The following is a 20,320-nucleotide window of genomic DNA, read 5'->3' on the forward strand; positions in this document are numbered from 1 at the left end:
AAATTACTTCAATAGCATATTTAATGTTGAACTAGGTGAAGTCCTCTAACTTTTGGTAGTGTTACACACAGACGTTCACATGGAGCGTTCACGTCCTCCTTGCCCCTCCAGGTTTTATCCCGGTGTGCAGTCTGGGTGTCTGTCAGGTCGGCAGGATGAACTTTGGTAAAGACGTCAGCAGCCTGAAGTTCTTCACCATCTGTGGTCTTCAGGAGGGCTACGAGCCCTTCGCCGTCAACATGAACCGGGACATCACCATGTGGATCAGCAAGAGGCTGCCCCAGTTTGTGCCCGTCCCCAACAACCACCAGCACATCGAGGTGAGACTATCCCAGCACCAAGGGTCCGGAGCAAGGTTATAATCGTTAACGAAAACTAACGAAATAACGAAAACTAAATGTGTAAAAATATTTTCGTTAAGTGAAATAAAAATAAAAACGAGGCTTTGCAAAAAAACGACAACTAACTGAAACTATTGTGTGTTTACAAAACTAACTAAAACAAACTGAAATGATTGAGAAAATTTGCTTAGTTTTCGTCTTTGTCAGTGAATCAATCCGTCGGGCGGCATGGCGGCGAAAGTAGGGAGAAAGCGCCAGAGTCCTATTTGGGAATATTTTGAATATGACTGTGTCTCAGACAAGAGTAAGTGCCTTGTAGTGGAACATGATCAAATATGTGGAACCTTTCTGGGGGGGAAAAATCCCACGAATCTTAAAGTCCATTTGAAAAGCGCACACAAGAAGGCTAACCTAGCTTACCTTGAGCCAGTAAGGGAGAACGCCCAGCCTCCTTCCCCCGAAACAGAAGCTGACCCCAGGCCAGGCAGCACGATGCAGCCCGACACAACTACAGTTAGGAGTCACATAGCTTAACTTAAGGAGGTACTGGGTTTTGAGTTTTTCATGTTTTTGTTTTAGAAAGAAACTACTTGCATCTCACTTAAGAAACAGAACACAAATTGCACTTAATTTTTTTAATCTCTGACAAATATCCCTTACTACCAAAAAAGACTAAAACTAAGACTAAAACTAATAAAAACTAAACTAAAACTAAGCATTTTCAAAAAATAAAAACTAAACTAAACTAGCAAACTAGCATTAAAAACTAATTAAAACTAAACTGAAATTGAAAACAAAGAGTGACAACTAAATAAAAATAAAAACTAATGAAAAATCCCAAACTATTATAACCTTGGTCCGGAGGGGGCAGCACCCCCTCATAGAACAATGATTCATTTGGTCTAAACAGCATTTAAACAGAAATTGATGTGTAATTGGTGTCTGTGGGGTGTAGACGCTGTGGGGGGGCGTTGGTGGTCTTCCCTGTGTGTAGGGATCATGATGATATCTTCTTCTTGAAGATATCTTCAAATAGGTTTCCAGAAATTATTCTTTTATTTTGTTCATTTGTTGAACAGTTACATCATTTAAAGTAAGAAACAGAAATGTTTTTAAATGACATGTCTTTAGGGTTTTTTTATTTGAAGACCCAATACCACCGCTCCCAGTTCTGTTCCAGAGAGCAGAGAAGACGGTCAGGATCGGGTTGAACAACTTTCTCAAGAATTAGCAGAATGGACAACAAAAGAATGGTGGATGGAGAGCTAAGGGTTAAATACCATCTCAGGCAGTGTTGGAGGTGTGTGTGTGTCAGCTGGAGATGAACCAGTCAGCCGTACCCTAGAAACACAAAAATCATGTTTACACACTAACAGGGAGGGACAAAAGGAGTTCTGCTGATCCTGACATGTTGGTCATATACAGCGCCCCTAAAAGCCTTTCATTTTCTCAAAAACCGACAGTGTGCTTTATAATCCAGTGCGCTTTATATATTTATTTATTCAGTTCATTTTTCTTCTTTCCAGACATGTTATTACAACATATTTCACTTTCATCAGTGTTGAAACATGATCAACAACATCCGAAAAGAAAAAAAAAGGGTTGACGGTTTGAAGCCATTGGCTTGTAAGATTCCCGTCCCCTAAATTATCAACAAAAACATCTCATTAGAATATGTAATCAACAAACTCAGACATTAAAAGTCTTCAACCAGCTCATACAGTGAATTCTGACAGATGTTCATACCCTTATCCACTTCCAGACATTAGCCTTTACCCTAGAGTATAACCATGGTTACATTCTTCCTAGGAACACAAGGTTTGTTAACATCATGGATAGTCAAACAGGAAGTTGACCTTACCAGTGTTCTCCACAAGAATATAATGATCATATTAACCTCCCTCAGCAGACAGTGTTCATACAAGAATTAACCAGTTTGTTACACGCTAACAGTTCCACATGGTATTATATTGTCAAAAGATATCAACATGATCTTTAAGGTCTCAAGTTAATGTTATCCCATGTTATCATGAATACATGTTTGTTTTGTTCATTAGTCCATGTTTCTGACATCAATGATGATGATGTTTTCGACTGTTCCATGAAATACTTGACGTGTCCAAAACCGTAGAGCTCCACTATTGAAGTGACTCTGTTGTACTGATCTCTGGTGTAGTAACAACTCTTGTGCGTCTTTATTGATCGTATTTCACCAACTCCTCTGCACTCCTGATCACCATTGTTTTCATCTGGTCTGGAGAAAGCCCCTTTGTTCTGATGAAGCTCCTGCAGGTGTTGGTCCAGGTGTTGGTCCAGGTGTTGGTCCAGGTGTTGGTCCAGGTGTTGGTCCAGGTGTTGGTCCAGGTGTTGGTCCGGGTGTTGGTCCAGGTGTTGATATGGGTGTTGGTCCAGGTGTTGGTCCAGGTGTTGGTCCAGATGTTGGTCCAGGTGTTGGTCCGGGTGTTGGTCCAGGTGTTGGTCCAGGTGTTGTCGATCAGTCCTTTCTTCTTCAGTTGTTGAGCTTTTTTAGCGATATCAGCATTCTTTTAGTGAGATTCTCATTGATGGAGACATTTTCTCCTTTCAGTTTGAAGCCTTGTTTCAGAAGAGCTATCTTGTGTTTACGATTGTTGAGTTTTATCACACTGAGGTGGTCTCCTACCTCCAGATGGTGATGGGTAACACGTCTCAATCTGGTCTGATCTATAGTTATCTCCAGGTCCCTCAGTTGAGAACTCACTTGTAGCTCCAGAGACTCGATGTCAGCGCTAGCCATAGCATTTCTGTAATTCCTCATCTTGATGTTGATTCCAGTGATGATCACATCATTTATACGAATGCTTTGTTCCAAATCATCCATTCTTTGTTGTCCCTGTTCCAAGACAACAATTTTTCTGTCTCTTTCATCCATGTCTTTCTGCATTTTCTTCATTTCATCCTTCATTTCTTCCAAGGCGTCTAGCACTGGTTTGAGCTTTTCTTCCAACTTTTTATCAAAGTCACTCCCTAACTTATCAAAGTTGCTCTTTAACTCACTCTTTAATTCTTTCATAGAGACCATCTGGTCTTTAGTATCCTCAGATTTTCCTTTTGGTTTCGTCATTTTGCAGAGAATAAGTGAAAGTCAGTCTGGGTATGAGTTAGAGAGATAGAGACAACAGGAGACAGAAGAATGACGTCTGCTCCCGTTGAGAGACGGAAGTGACTAACAGGGAGGGACACAAGGAGTTCTGCTGATCCTGACATGTTGGTCATATACAGCGCCCCTAAAAGACTTTCATTTTCTCAAAAACCGACAGTGCGCCTTATAATCCAGTGCGCCTTATATATCACAAAGGTTTAAAATGAGCCATTCATTGAAGGTGTATTGTAAGAAAAACAGTTTGATAGGCCATTCATTGAAAGTGCACTCTATCATCAGATGTAGTTTATAATCCAGTGCTCCTTATAAATGTATATGAAAGAAGTTTTAAAATAATGTATTCATTGAATGTGTACCTGTGTAACAGTAACTGAGTCCGTTCTACTGGACTGACCAGTGACTGGCACACACCACAACGCTCTTACCAGGTTGTATTTTATTGCTGATAGAAACAGTAATATGACTTATTGAGTCGACCCGTACCAGTCCAAGTACATCCCAAAGTACCAGTCAGAGTTCATGGGCTTTGCTTCTCTACCATGTGTACAAGTACACGCATGTACCTGTGACTTCAACTACTTTACGATAATCATCCAGTGAAGCAGAAGAATCCAGACTAGTGGAATGTTCACTCTGATGAGAGGTGTGAGAAGCTCCCTTCAAGAGGAACTGGGTCACTTGGATATCATTTGTTTTCAAAGTATTAAATGTCTTTGATGATGAATCTCTTGTGTAGTGTTGGCTGGTGGTTTACTGCAACACGCTTCTATGGTAGAAATCCTCAGTCAAAAAGAATATTGTTAAATAAAAGTGAGCTTTACCTCAAGACTAAGACATGTGTTCACAACAGCCTGTCTTACTGTGTCACATGATCACATTAATGTAAGATTATAATCTAAGAGAGTATTGTATATCTCACTGAAGAATATATAGTATAGTCCTTAGTGGACGGATTATGAAACCTCCACACAGCTGATAAAATGGATTAAGTATTTTGTTTACTGATTCTTGGATGCCTGATAATAAATTAGATTAAAATTTATTGTTAGTTAGTTAGTTAGTTCGTGAGTTAGTTAGTTAGTTAGTTAGTTAGTTAGTTAGTCAGTTATTCATTTATTTCAGTCAAGGCAAGGAAAACCAAAACCAAAACAAACAAACAAAATAATTAAATAAACAAATAAATAACCAAAGATCATAACTCAACAATACAATTCTGCCTGAAAGGGAGTGGGAAGAAGAAAACTTATGTAATCCCACCCCAGTTCCTGATTCAGAGATCAACACACTGAGCTTCACTGCTACTTCGAAGATTCAAGGACAACCACACAATAATTTCATCATGATGGCGTCACCATGGGCAACAATGAAATCATCACATTGCAGTAGCAATTCCACACAACAATGTAAGGAAGGCAAGATATACCAACAATGGTAATGTACAATATACCAACAATGGTAATGTACAATATACCAACAATGGTAATGGACAAATGCCAACAGCAGTAATTAACAAATACCAACGATGATCAAGAAACACTGAGCACATGTAAACAAACAGAACAGCAGTTTGAGTTAAAGACCCTCATCTCTACATTTTGACCAGAGACCATGTTTATATAACAGTTTGAATTGTTGAGTACTTTTGCATTTCTTGTGTTGTGAGTCCAGATTGTTCCAGAGTTTCACTTCGCACACAGACACACAAAAACGTTTACGTGTGGTTTGAGCTCTCGGCAATGAAAAATATCCAAAACCTTTCAAGTCATGAGCCCTGACTGGAGTTATAAAGAATTGTTAGAGGTTTGGTGGTAATAATCTGTTGAATGCTTTATATAAAACTATTGATGTATTATATTGTACAAGATCATGAAATCTTAGCAACTTTGACTGCGTAAACAGGTTATGAGTTGTTCAAGAAAACCAACCTTGTGAATGATCCGCGCTGCTCTTTTCTGTAGTATGATCAGAGGATTTATTGTGTTCTGGTATTTCCCCAAACTTCAACACAATATGTCAGGTATGGGAGGACCAAGGTGCAGTATAAAGTGCATTTCCATCAAGGTATAGTTTTGCTTTATTTATAATTGAGAGGGTTTTGGAGATTTTTGTTTTTATGTGTCTGACATGGGGTTTCCAATTTACTATCAATTATAACTCCTAAAAAATTATTTTCACTTACAAATTCAATTTGAGTGCCATCAATACTTATTTTCTGTTCAGACATTATTCCAAACATCCTTACCTTGGTTTTATTTATATTCAAAGATAATTTATTTGAGTCCACCTATTCTTTTATTGTGTTTAGTTCCCTGTTTACTGTGTTTACAAACTCAAAATAATCATCACTACTGTAAAATATATTTGTGTCATCAGCAAATAGTATGAGTTTCAGGACTTTGGTTGTGTTAAATATATCATTTATGTACAGATTTAACAGTTTTGGCCCCAACACTGACCCCTGGGGGACACCACAAGCAATGCCAAGTACAGCTGATGAATGCTGACCCATTTTTACCAACTGTACCCACCCTATTAAATAACTTTTTAACTAGTCCCCAGCCAACCCCCTAAATCCATATCTTTCCATTTTATTCAGTAATATTACGTGATTAATAGTATTAAATGCTTTTTTCAGATCAATAAAGAGACCAACTGCATACTTTTTCTGCTCCAGTGCGTTAGTTATTTCTTCAATAGCTTCTGTTATTGCCATTGATGTAGTTATTTTGGTTCTAAAACCAAACTGACCTTCATTAATTATGGGATGTTTCTCAAGAAACTTTTCTAGTCGAGAGTTGAAGAGTTTCTCTAAAATTTTTGAAAATTGAGGCACAAGTGAGATTGGTCTGTAATTAGTAAATGTTTGTTTGTTTTCATTTTTGAAGAGTGGAATTACTTTATGTTATTCTTTGACATTTCTGTTTATGATTGTTATTCTAGGGCACAAGAACAGCACAACTAGAACACATTTGACATGCATCAGAACGCAAACAAACAGTAAACTGGACACTAAGGTTTAGAAATATGTCCATTCATGCATTTGGAGGATATAATGAATATTATAGTGCAAAAGCGTTTCGGTGATGTACATGGATTAATGTGTATACGGGAGTCTACCAGCATAGAGGTCATTTAGCTGTAGAACACACTATTACTCATTTAGTCATTTAGCTTCACTGACTGAGGTCGATGGCTTCAGATAGAGTGGGGGCTTCTGGGGTAACAAAGGCAACTCTTAACCCTGAGTGGTTGTTCAGTAGTGAAGCAGATGTCCCTCACTGCCAGATTTAATTCTAAGTCTCATCAATATCATGACTCCTGTTGTATCAGGTCACAGTTGGTTCACAAAAACAGGTCTGGACTGTATCAACTAGGTCAGATAATAAGATAGTAAGTAAAAACGTAACTTCATTTAATCTTTATTCAGGTGACCAGGATAGACGGGACGGTGGAGTCGTGTCCGTGTCTGAAGGTCACACAGCGGTCCTTTGGCTCCCAGAACAGCTCCACTGACATCACCTTCTACAGACTGAGCATGCCCATCGAGTGTTCAGAGTCCTCCAGGTCCCAGCCTGAGGGCCTCTTCTCACCCAAGAGGGCAACTGTAAGACAAACACCACCTGTACTGACTACACATGTCAGACACAAACGTCAAACACAGTCTGTGTCGTGATCATTACAGACAAATGTCATCCCATTTGTTGTAGAATGATTAAAGGATAAGCTCAGCTTTTACTGTTGAGTTTCTCAGACCGGCTTTGTCTCAGTCTGCTGTGTTCAACGTCTGTTTCTGCAGGACTTAGACGACTTTGAAACGGTGTCAGACTTTGAGGTCCTGATGAAGTCCCCTCATGGCCACAATGGCCCCAATGGGCTGGAGCGAGATGAATTCAACAACCACAAAGATTACAACCAGGAGAAGCCCTCCAAGCTCAAGCAGCGGTAAGCCCTCCATCCCAAGATTCAAGCATTGAATAAATCCCTTATTTCAATATTATAGTGCAAAAGCATTTAGCTGATGTACGTGGATTAATGTGTATACAATTCAGCTCTTTTTACTCATCGTGTTCCTTATTTCTTTCCTTTCTCAATCTAAATCCTCTGAACCACCAGGTTCACGTTGAAGAGGAATAAAATAGATAACAGCTGTCCATCTTCTGCTCGACTGTCGGAGGAGGTGATCGCTGGAGACAGGGAGGAATATGAGTTCTTCATGCAAGCCTCCACTGTGAGACATCATGCATGCTGATGCACACTCAATACATCATTTATGCTACTGATGAGACGTCTCCCAAATGTAAGACATCAAGTAAGGCATGATAGATATCTATCTATCTATCTATCTATCTATCTATCTATCTATCTATCTATCTATCTATCTATCTATCTATCTATCTATCTATCTATCTATCTATCTATCTATCTATCTATCTATCTATCTATCTATCTATCTATCTATCTATCTATCTATCTATCTATCTAACAAATAAAGGTTATAAGAGCTTCTCAAATCAGTTTGATGCCCTGTGAATGAGGTCGTACGTATTACTCAGCAGTTTAAGGCCCACAGGACTGTAGTGAACCTCTGGACGTGTCCACAGGGACAAATGATAGAAATGGTAACCAGAGTAACCTCCAGATAAAGTAAAGGTGAACTCCGCGGTGGAAGCACATCAGTGTCAGGTCCTACCAAACAAGTTGGGTTAGGCTCCCGTCAACATGAAAGTAGACGGATGAATACGTTTCTGCTCCGTAACGGTGCTGCGACCTGTGAGGAAATGAAGTCATGTTTTTGTGTGCAGCACTACTACTCAGTGCGGATCTTCCCGGGTCAGGAGCCCAGCAGTGTGTGGGTGGGATGGGTGACCTCTGACTTCCATCAGTACGACCCCAGCTTTGAGCTGCACAGCGTCCGGACCGTCACCGTCACACTGGGAGACGAGAAGGGCAAAGTTCACGAGAGGTCAGCCAGTTTGGTGCTATTCATTCATTCATTCATTCATTCATTCATTCATTCATTCATTGTGAATATGTGACAGTGTGTCTGTTCTCCAGTATGATGTGTTGTAAGTGACATGGTTGTGTCCCCAACCTTTTTAGCTCCACGGACCAGTTTCACCTCAGACAATATTTTCTCTGACCGGTCTTCATTTGCTCGATAATCGTTAATGACGCCAGGACAGCTGTAGTCTAATAATAAACCTTCTGTGGTTTAATGTAAAATACAGACATCAACAGACAATAAACAACCTTTTTTTATAAATTGATAATCAACATCTCTGTAAGAAATAATTACAGTATTTTCTGCACGAAAAGGCGCATTGGATTATAAGGCGCATGTAATAAAAACAATTGAAATAGATTTAAAAACTAGTGGCTGTAGTTGCGCTATCCGTCCACTAGATGGATGTGAGTACCTTTAAACAGCTGTGAACGACCCTATTGTTATGTCAATGAGCCATTCTGAGCCTTTATATTTCAGAAAAGGCTGTAAGTTCATCTCTGAGGGTCTTTATTCACCTTTAGTCCAGTTTCTCCGTGTGTTTCCACAGACTAACAGAATGGACCCTCACTAGATTCCAGATGACAGCACAATGGAGTTTTTAGACCAGTTCAGTTTAAAGTGGGTTATTTCTGACGCCAGATAGTTAGAAATACTGAGATCAGTCAGTCAGACTTTATTCATAGAATTGTTGAAAGTTCCTCATGTTTTTCTACGTCATCGTAGCTCGTCGGGGCTCTCAGCAGGCTGCTCTGACGTCACACAGCAGCTCAGTCAGAGCCGGGACTTCGGTGACCCCCCTTGACTACCGTTGTTAGGGGGCGTGGGCCCGAGTGCCTTGTGAGGGGGCCCCCTGGTGGCGGAGTGCGCCATGACTGGCGGCCAGACTGCCGGCTTTTTTTCCAGCGATCATGTTTTAAACCAATATTAATATGAATATTAATCCATATATGAGGCGCATCGGATTATAAAGCGCACTACGGGACTTGTGGGCACTAAATTTAGGGGTAACGGCTGGTAACCTGTCACGTGACCCGACCCAGACCCATCAAGAGGACAGACACACGCATTCGTCACGCATTTTCAGACTAAAATAAATAAAACAGAAGTAATGTCAATTATTTTTCCTTCTGTGTGGCCCGGTACCAAACGACACACGGACCGGTACCGGTCCACGGACCAGGGGTTGGGGACAACTGGTCTACAGTATAAAGCTCTGTAACTGCTACATGGTGCGTGTGTGTGTGTGTGTGTGTGTGTGTGTGTGTGTGTGTGTGTGTGTGTGTGTGTGTGTGTGTGTGTGTGTGTGTGTGTGTGTGTGTGTGTGTGTGTGTGTGTGTGTGTGTGTGTGTGTGTGTGCTCCAGTATCAAGCGCTGTAGCTGCTACATGGTGTGGGCGGGGGAGAGCAGCAGTCCGGCTCAGGGCAGGAACAACAACGGCTTAGAGATTGGCTGCCTGGTGGACACGACCAACAGACTGCTGACCTTCACAGCCAATGGGAAGGAGCTCAGCACCTACTACCAGGTGAGACCTGATGGACGCCGTTCCTCTCAGCTGTTTCCTGTGAAGCCCGACCAGAAAGAGAAGAACCCCCCCTGGAGCTGCTGTCCTGCAGACCATTTAGACTCACACACAACAATAAATGATTGTTGTCATTACATTTTGGACCTAAATAATAAATGATGCTGTTCATTGATCTCAACAGGTGGAGTCCAGCACCAAACTGTTCCCAGCAGTGTTTGCGAAGGCCACCAGCCCTAATGTGTTCCAGTTTGAACTGGGCCGGATCAAGGTAGAGGACCAGGACACCAACATAAACCAGTTCATCACCAGCACATGGAGACCCCAGCTGTGGGCTGTGTGCCCTGGGGGTGTGCAGTCACAGCTGTGCCCACAGTTTGGGTTATTTCTTATTTGTTTTACAGTTGATTTGTTGTGAAGCATATTTTAACTTATAGAAGATCACATTTTAACTACTGTATGCCTAAAAGCAGTGGAGACCATTTAATTTATGAGTATTATTTATGGAAGCTACAAGAGGGACTGATTGAATTATTCCACTTACCAACTTATTGCTCTATTGCTTTGAAATACATTTTTTTGATATTATTTTATGTACTTTAAAGTTTTTTTGCCAGCAGGGATACAGCTGAAAGATTCATTTCAAATTTGTAAAAGGTTGAGAATGCATTCAAGCAACCTATTGATTAGTAGCCAGATCTATTGATAATGACAATGCTATGAGATAATGAGTCTAGACGCTCATACATTCAAACCAATTTTGGTCCAGCTGTTCTTGGTTGGGTCTGTAGCTGCAGCTGGACTGAGACGTGTGATCCTCCTCTTGTTAAACGTATATACAGTATCAGAGCCTCAAACAGCAGCGCTCTACGGTGACACACCCTGGGCTACGTGGGAGTGATAAGGAGTGCAGCTTCTGGGTGTTTAAAACACTCTTTTTAATTTCTTCTTAACGGCTCTGACTTGGTTCTGCTCTGGTATCCGTGAGACTCTGCTGTAAAGGGGGCGATGGTGTGTAACTGTTCATTCCAGAACGTGATGCCTCTGTCAGCTGGGCTGTTTAAGAGTGAGAGGAAGAACCCGGTTCCTCAGTGTCCTCCTCGGCTGCATGTCCAGTTTCTGACTCCGGTGTTGTGGAGTCGAGTTCCCAACCACTTCCTCAAGGTAACAACTCCTGATCCAAAGTCACCTAAACCTGGTCAGCGGATTGTGTCAGGTTCTGTTTCAAATGTCCATTTTTTTTAAATGTCAGGTGTCTGTGTCCAGAGTGAACGACAGGCATGGGTGGCTGGTCCAGTGTCATGAGCCCCAGCAGTTCATGTCTCTGCACATACCTGAGGAGAACAGGTAGAGGATCTACTGCTACACACAACCCTTCACCCACCAGCTGATTCCTCATGCACTGTGTGTGTGTGTGTGTGTGTGTGTGTGTGTGTGTGTGTGTGTGTGTGTGTGTGTGTGTGTGTGTGTGTGTGTGTGTGTGTGTGTGTGTGTGTGTGTGTGTGTGTGTGTAGGTCAGTGGATATCCTGGAGCTGTCAGAGCAGACGGACCTGTTAAAGTTTCACTACCACACCCTCAGACTGTACTCTGCCATCTGTGCTCTGGGAAACAACCGGGTAGCACATGTCCTCTGCTCCCATGTAGACGAGTCCCAGCTCCTGCAGGCTATAGAGAATAAGTACCTGCCAGGTAACACGCAGTGTGGAAACATGAGTGCACAGAGAATGGAGACTGACCTTCATATAATACAAATAAGATATTAGAAACAGATCACACATACAAATGATTATTTGGCTGAAGCCCATGAGGGGCTGCCATAGTGGATTCTCCCACTCACAGTGGATCTTTTATTTTATTTAGTCATTTTATGTACTTGAAGTTATGGGAGAGAGTAGTGGAAGCTAGACTAAGGGCAGAAGTGAACATTTGTGAGCAGCAGTATGGTTTCATGTCAAAACAGAGTACTACAGATGTAGTATTTGCTTTGAGGATGTTGATAGAGAAGTACAGAGAAGGCCAGAGGGAGCTGCATTGGGTTTTTGTAGATCTGGAGAAAGCTGATGACAGGGTGTCCAGAGAGGAACTGTGGTATTGTATGAGGAAGTCTGGAGTGGCAGAGAAGTATGTTAGAGCGGTGCAGGACATGTATGAAGACTGTAAGACAGTGGTGAGGTGTGTGTAGGTGTGACAGAGGAGTTCAAGGTGGAGGTGGGACTGCATCAGGGATCAGCTCTGAGCCCCTTCTTGTTGCTATGGTGATGGACAGGCTGACAGACGAGGTTAGACAGGAATCTCCATGGACTATGATGTTTGCAGATGACATTGTGATCTGCAGTGAGAGCAGGGAACAGGTGGAGGAGAAGCTAGAGAGGTGGAGGTTTGTCCTGGAAAGGAGAGGAATGAAGGTTAGCCGCAGTAAGACAGAGTACATGTGTGTGAATGAGAGGGACCCAAGTGGAAGAGTGAGGTTACAGGGAGAAGAGATCAAGAAGGTGGAGGATTTGAAGTACTTAGGCTCAACAGTCCAGAGCAATGGAGAGTGTGGAAAAGAGGTGAAGAAGCGTGTCCAGGCAGGATGGAACGGGTGGAGGAAAGTGTCAGGTGTGATGTGTGATAGAAGAGTTTCAGCTAAAATGAAAGGAAAGGTGTACAAAACTGTGGTGAGACCAGCGATGTTGTTTGGTCTAGAGACAGTGTCCCTGAGGAAAAGACAGGAGACAGAGCTGGAGGTAGCAGAGATGAAGATGCTGAGGTTCTCTCTGGGAGTGACCAGGATGGATAGGATCAGGAATGAGTACATCAGAGGGACAGCACATGTTAGAGGTTTTGGAGATAAAGTCAGAGAGGCCAGACTGAGATGGTTTGGACATGTCCAGAGGAGAGATAGTGAATATATTGGTAGAAGGATGCTGAGTTCTGAACTGCCAGGCAGGAGGCCTAGAGGAAGACCAAAGAGGAGGTTTATGGATGTAGTGAAAGAGGACATGAAGGTAGTTGGTGTGAGAGAAGAGGATGCAGAAGACAGGGTTAGATGGAGGACACTGATTGGCTGTGGAGACCCCTGAAGGGAGAAGCCCAAAGGAGGAGGAGAAGAATAAGGTGTATTTTATGTACTTTAGTAATGCCAGCAGGGAAACTAGTAGCACACTCTAGTCAGTCAGTCACATGTACTGTATATTAATGTGTACAGGCCCTGTAACAAACACACACACTCATACACAAGGGGGCTGTAGGCCTGCAGGGGGAGGTAGAGTGGTGGGCAGGTGGTCGGTGCAGCCTGTTTCTAGGAACACAACACGCTAACTGTTTCAGCTGAATGTTTCCTTGTCGTTCCCCTCAGGTCTGCTTCGTTCTGGTTATTATGACCTCCTGATCGACATCCACCTGGGCAGCTACGCCACCGCCCGCCTCATGATGAACAACGAGTACATCGTTCCCATGACGGACGAAACCAAGAGCATCACTCTGTTTCCAGACGACGAGAAGAAACACGGCCTTCCTGGCATCGGGCTCAGCACGTCCCTCAGACCCAGAATACACTTCTCGTCTCCCAGCTTCGTCTGTGGGACTGGATCTTATCGCAGCAGCGGCTCGGGGTCGTCCGACTGTTTCCAGCACAGCCCTGAATTCCCTCTGGATATACTGAAAATTAAAACCATCGAGATGCTAACAGAGGCAGTGCAAGAGGGAAGCATGCATGTACGCGACCCAGTAGGGGGCAGCACCGAGTTCCTCTTTGTTCCACTCATCAAGCTGTTCTACACCATGCTGATCATGGGAGTTTTCCAAAATGGAGACCTAAAGAACATCCTGAAGCTGATTGAACCGTCGGTGTTCTCTGAGAGACGAGAAGGTCAGGAGGACACCGGCTCAGAGCAGAAGGTGAAGGAGATGGAGGGAAGAGGAGAGGATGGAGGGAAGAGCGTGTCTCAAGAAGGACTGCTGCAGATGAAGCTCCCAGAGCCGGTGAAGCTGCAGGTGACCTCCAGTTAACCTCCCTTCTGTCGGGTCAGGGCGTGATGGAGTCATAACAGCTGCTTCTGTGTGTGTGTGTGTGTGTGTGTGTGTGTGTGTGTGTGTGTAGATGTGTCACGTGCTGCAGTACCTGTGTGACTGCCAGCTGCGTCACCGCATCGAGGCAGTGGTGGCCTTCTCTGATGACTTTGTGGCCTGTCTCCAAGACAACCAGCGCTTCCGCTACAACGAGGTGATGCTGGCGCTCAACATGTCAGCAGCCCTCACTGCTAAGAAGACCAAAGAGTTCAGATCGCCCCCCCAGGAACAGGTAGGGGCAGGCTGGGCTGACAGTAAACGTACCCTCGTGGAGGTAATTATCAGTGCGACCACTGCCTGGAGCCGTAAGGAGAGCAGCTGGTCAGGCTGGCGAACAGAGGAGTTATAACGTGTGTGTCCATGTGTGTTTGACCTGGAGTGTGAGCTCATGATTAACACGAGTAACACTCACGGTGACCCACGGTGCAGAAGACGTTTTTGGAGAACAAAAGCATGTGACTGCGTCCTGCTAACCAGCTGAAGATATAAAAGTGGTTCACAACCTTTATTTTTGATCCAGAGAAGAGCCATAAGAATTATTCACAATAAACGTCACAGAGCTCATACAAATCAGGTATTTATTAAATCTACTGAAGATACATGACATCATCAACTATAGAACTGCTCAACTTATGTATAAAGCAGCCAATAATTGTTTTAATATACAATCACAAACACAGATGAATGAATCCAGCTACCAGCTGAGAGGAAATGCAGCATTTTTACTGAAGAAAGTAAAAACTAGACTAAAACGTCGTCGTTATCTTCTACTGGTGTAAAACAGGAGCTCTGTCTGCCTTAAAAAAGCTTTTAAAAACTTGACTTTGCAAGGTTGTATTTCTGAGGTGAATGATGGTTAAAGGACATCGTTATGGCCAATGAAACGGCGTGTGTCGTGGAACAATGTCACTGTGAGCGTCGTCCAGGAAACGAGACGCTGAACGATCAACAGATTAACAAAACTGGACCTTTGTCCAGAACTGTCAAAGACGTGTGAAAACACACACGTGTGTTGGCCTGAATGGACAGTCTAAAACAACAATGTGACATTACATATACACACACACATATACCTGAGTTTGGTTTGGAAGAAGAGATGTTGTTGATTCAGGGGACGGGAATTTCACAGAGCAAATGTCTTCTACCCGTCAAACCAGGTTGTCTCTGGTGTCGTTGATGTTCAGACACTGATGGAAGTGAGTTCTGCTGTAGACACACAGTGTGTGTGTGTGTGTGTGTCAGTGTGTGTCAGTGTGTGTGTGTGTGTGTCAGTGTGTGTCAGTGTGTGTCAGTGTGTGTGTGTGTGTGTCGGTGTGTGTCGGTGTGTGTCGGGGTGTGTCGGTGTGTGTCAGTGTGTGTCAGTGTGTGTCAGTGTGTGTCAGTGTGTGTCAGTGTGTGTGATAACCACCTCATGTCCCTGCACAGATCAACACGCTGCTGAACTTTAAGGACGACAAGCAGGACTGTCCCTGTCCAGAGGACATCAGAGAACAGCTGCTGGACTTCCATGAGGACCTGATGAGACACTGTGGTAAAGAACCCCACCAAACATCCCATCATATGACCTGTGTGCTCCACTAATGTCTCTGCCCCCCCAGGCATTGAGCTGGATGACGACAGAGGGATGGATGGCGACAGTGACTTCACCATCCGAGGTCGACTGATGTCATTGGTGGAGAAAGTGGCGTACCTGAAGAAGAAGATGACCGACCTGACCAAGGAGAAGAAGGACAGGAAACCCAGTGGGTCCTCTGCTCCAACACACACACACACACACACACACACACACACACACACACACACACACACACACACACACACACACACACACACACACACACACACACACACAAGTCTGTGGCCCTGCTTCTGTCACGTCCTCACGCGTCCTCACACGTCCTCACACGTCCTCACGCGTCCTCACACGTCCTCACACGTCCTCACACGTCTTCACACGTCCTCACACGTCCTCACACGTCTTCACACGTCCTCACACGTCCTCACACGTCCTCACACGTCCTCACACGTCCTCACACGTCTTCACACGTCCTCACACGTCCTCACACGTCCTCACACGTCCTCACACGTCCTCACACGTCCTCACACGTCTTCACACGTCCTCACACGTCCTCACACGTCCTCACACGTCTTCACACGTCCTCACACGTCTTCACACGTCCTCACACGTCCTCACACGTCCTCACACGTCCTCACACGTCCTCACACGTCTTCACACGTCCTCACACGTCCTCACGCGTCCTCACACGTCCTCACACGTCCTCACACGGCAGCTGTAAACATCTATAAGTCAATGAAGGGACAGAACGGCTCCTCTGCTCAGTGACGTCACCTGAGCGTTTCCTCCTGCAGGTACGTTACAGCAGCTGATCTCAGACACGATGGTCCGCTGGGCGCAGGAGTCGGTCATCGAAGACCCAGAACTGGTTCGGGCCATGTTCGTCCTGCTGCACCGCCAGTACGACGGCATCGGGGGACAGGTGGGCGGGTCCTGTGGTGAATGGAGCTGTGTCACACCTGAGGACAAACTAGTGTGGCGCTGATAAACCTGTCAGAAAGTAGTTAGAGTACCTGTCCCAGTCAGACAGGTAGCAGTTATCAAAGGGGCGTGGCCTGTCCCTGCCACCAGCACTGTATGAATGTCTGTGTGTGTGCGATGGTGACTGTACCTCCTGCAAAGCATTGTGGGTCCGACTGTAAACGTGCTTTAAGTGAAGCCGATCACCGTGAACACAGACCTTACAGCGCTGTCCGTCTGCAGGTGCGAGCTCTGCCAAAGACCTACACCATAAACTCCGTGTCCATCGAGGACACCATCAACCTGCTGGCTGCTCTGGGTCAGATCAGATCTCTGCTCAGCGTCCGTATGGGGAGGGAGGAGGAGAAACTGATGATCAGGGGCCTGGGGTGAGAACTCTGGTAGAACACGTGTGTGCTCTGACATTATTGTGTGTTTCATACTCGTTATATCTCTGTGGATGTTAAATGTAATCTCATTTAAAGATCTAATTTAAGTTTGAAGCAAGACCAGTCAGGATTGTGATGATGATGATGATGATGATGATGATGATGATGATGTTCATCATGCAGAGACATCATGAACAACAAGGTTTTCTACCAGCATCCTAACCTGATGAGAGCTCTGGGGATGCACGAGACTGTCATGGAGGTGATGGTCAATGTTCTCAGCAGAGGAAACTCCAAGGTGAGAAGGTGCAGACAACCCAGTGGTTCCTCTGTGGTTCGTGGATTCTGTGCTTTCAAAGGAACTCAGAAAGTTACTACATTTTTTTCTATCGTAAAGATCCGTGGGGAAATTATTTGTCCATTCCTATATATATTATACATATACAGTAAGGGGTTAAAAGTTTGGACACACCTTCTCATTCAATGCGTTTTCTTTATTTTCACGACACTACAGATTCTCACTGGAGGCACCAAAACTATGAATGAACACATGGAGAGAATGCAAAGAGTGTAAAACAGAAATCAGAGCAAAGGGGGGCTACTTTGAAGAAACTAGAATATAAAACATGTTACAGTCATTTCATCCTTTCTTGTTAAGGACGTAACTCCACACAATTTGATGCCTTCAGTCAGAATCTACAATGTAAACAGTCATGAAATAAAGAAAAGGTTAGTGATGGTGCGTCTCAGACAGTTGGTCTCAGCTCCAGAACTCAATCACGACAACAACACACGTCATGCGTGTCCCACGATCAGCTGATTGGAGCACGTCTCTGTTCACACACTGAACTCCACAACACCAACAAAACAGAGACGTCTACCTGGAAAGGTTGAACCATTCTTCACTAATTCATTATAGAATAAAATCTAGGTATTTTATTTCATATTGAGAAAGAAAAGGATTTCTACAAATCATTATTTGCAGTAAAAATACTGCAGTACAGTACTGATAGAGATGTCAGTAAATCATGACAGTAATATTATGGATGAAGAATGAGTGCAGCTCAACAACTTGTTCATGATTTTATGTCTCTGCAGGAAATCACTTTCCCAAAAATGGTGGCCAACTGCTGCAGATTCCTGTGTTACTTCTGTCGGATCAGCCGTCAGAACCAGAAGGCCATGTTCGACCACCTCAGCTACCTGCTGGAGAACAGTAGTGTGGGTCTAGGTGAGTGTGTGTGTGTGTGTGTGTGTGTGTGTGTGTGTGTGTGTGTGTGTGTGTGTGTGTGTGTGTGTGTGTGTGTGTGTGTGTGTGTGCACGCGTGTATTTATATGTGATTCTCCATATTATGTCCAATACATAAAGATCATCTTTTCATTCCGTTAGTTATTGAATGACATCCTTTGTTCAGGTTCTATGTTCTTTATGTTCTTTATGTTCTTTATGTTCTCCTGTCCTTCCTGTTCTGGTAATCGTTGCTGGTGCACGATGCTGGTGCACGATGCTGGTGCACGATGCTAGTGCACGATGCTGGTGCACAATGCTGGTGCACGATGCTGCTGCACAACGCTGGTGCATGATGCTAGTGCACGACGCTGGTGCACGATGCTAGTGCACGATGCTAGTGCACGATGCTAGTGCACGACGCTGGTGCACGACGCTGCTGCACGACGCTGCTGCACGACGCTGCTGCACGACGCTAGTGCACGATGCTGGTGCACAACACTGGTGCACGACGCTGGTGCACGACGCTGTGCACGACGCTGGTGCACGATGCTGGTGCACGATGCTGGTGCACGATGCTGGTGCACGATGCTGGTGCACGATGCTGGTGCACGATGCTGGTGCACGATGCTGGTGCACAATGCTGGTGCACGATGCTGGTGGAAGTACAAGTGGTGGAAAGTTTGAGTAGATTTCAAATTCCTTTTTTTTTTTTTTCACTTAGTTTTCAACATGTGTGTTTCGTACATGATCGGGTAAAACCTGTTACTGTATTTTGTTGTTGTATTGATTGGTATTGAATTTATTGATTGTTTGACAGCTTATCAATCTGTGTTGGGTTAGGGTGGAGGTGGGGGTTGGTAGGACGGATGTTTGCTGCCATGATGTCATGAGTACACAAAGTAGGCCAACAGTTCAAATGGAATAGAACTGTACCGACGACATTCTGACACATTAGACTGATTTGGTCATTTCATCTTCCTCAACATGTGTGAAACACGGTACATGAAGTTAGGACCGATCTCCAGACTTCTAACTGAACAGACACCAAACACCACAGACCAGTGGGTGGAGATGAACCTCTGAGTATGAGGTTGGACAGAACAACACAATGAGACACGGATGTCCATCCATCTGTTTTTTGGGGACGACATAAGACAGTGTTTGACAGGGAGGGTCACTCGTTCTGTTTTCTACACATTTAGTCGTGGTGATGGTTTCTTCATGAGTCAGATTACTGAATGAAGGTACACAGTGTGTGATGAAGACATGAGCAGGGCTGAGAAGACCGTTTCCTGTCAGTCCTCTTTCATTATTTGCATTCAAACAGCGTTTGTGATTTCTTTGATAGTTTCAGAGACCACTGATGATGTCACTGATTGGCACGAGTCAGGGGGATTCTGTTGGGCCTACACCCATGTGCACAATTATTACAAAAATGAATATCTTGGCCAAATCAACATTTTCATGCATGTTTTTTCCAACTCCTATCTACATAAACTTGAATGCTATTTGGAAAGTGGTTCTGAAAATGAATGAATGAATGAATGAATGAATGAATGAATGAATGAATTATGGATTTACTTTGCAATTGCTTATCAAATATATGTTGGAAACCTCAAACCTGAAACTTTTCTTCTCATCTCCTCTCCTAACTGGTAAAGCATCTCCATCCATGCGAGGCTCCACTCCTCTGGATGTAGCTGCAGCATCGGTCATGGATAATAATGAACTGGCCCTGGCTTTAAGAGAGCCGGACCTGGAGAAGGTGAGACACACACACACACACACACACACACACACACACACACACACACACACACACACACACACACACACACACACACACACACACACACACACACACACACACACACACACACACACACACACACACACACACACACACACACACACACACACACACACACACACACACACACACACACACACACACACACACACACCGTATATACAGGCCACAAATATACATTTCAGAGGACACGTAGTTGCAGAAGACCATTCATCTCTGTCCGAAAGTAAAAGGTAAATATAATCAATTGGATACCCTCTACAGCACACATGTCAAAGTCGAGGCCTGCGGGT

At 44.0% G+C, this 20,320-nt stretch overlaps 1 protein-coding gene across 1 annotated transcript in view; it reads left to right on the forward strand.

The window, feature by feature from the left end:
- The window catches only part of ryr2a (ryanodine receptor 2a (cardiac)), a 137,270-nt gene that overhangs the window by 58,292 nt on the left and 58,658 nt on the right, over positions 1-20,320 (forward strand). The window contains exons 29-47 of the mRNA XM_068306304.1: positions 112-320; positions 6,911-7,081; positions 7,280-7,425; positions 7,597-7,711; positions 8,286-8,446; positions 9,851-10,010; positions 10,192-10,278; positions 11,040-11,171; positions 11,260-11,354; positions 11,522-11,697; positions 13,349-13,986; positions 14,093-14,293; positions 15,487-15,592; positions 15,660-15,803; positions 16,432-16,559; positions 16,841-16,986; positions 17,170-17,284; positions 18,085-18,217; positions 19,879-19,982. Of these exons, the coding sequence (XP_068162405.1) occupies positions 112-320; positions 6,911-7,081; positions 7,280-7,425; positions 7,597-7,711; positions 8,286-8,446; positions 9,851-10,010; positions 10,192-10,278; positions 11,040-11,171; positions 11,260-11,354; positions 11,522-11,697; positions 13,349-13,986; positions 14,093-14,293; positions 15,487-15,592; positions 15,660-15,803; positions 16,432-16,559; positions 16,841-16,986; positions 17,170-17,284; positions 18,085-18,217; positions 19,879-19,982 (3,167 nt within the window). The remainder of the gene's footprint in view (positions 1-111; positions 321-6,910; positions 7,082-7,279; positions 7,426-7,596; positions 7,712-8,285; positions 8,447-9,850; positions 10,011-10,191; positions 10,279-11,039; positions 11,172-11,259; positions 11,355-11,521; positions 11,698-13,348; positions 13,987-14,092; positions 14,294-15,486; positions 15,593-15,659; positions 15,804-16,431; positions 16,560-16,840; positions 16,987-17,169; positions 17,285-18,084; positions 18,218-19,878; positions 19,983-20,320) is intronic.

Source organism: Antennarius striatus, chromosome 21 (genome assembly GCF_040054535.1).
Source record: "Antennarius striatus isolate MH-2024 chromosome 21, ASM4005453v1, whole genome shotgun sequence".
Classification (NCBI taxonomy): domain Eukaryota; kingdom Metazoa; phylum Chordata; class Actinopteri; order Lophiiformes; family Antennariidae; genus Antennarius; species Antennarius striatus.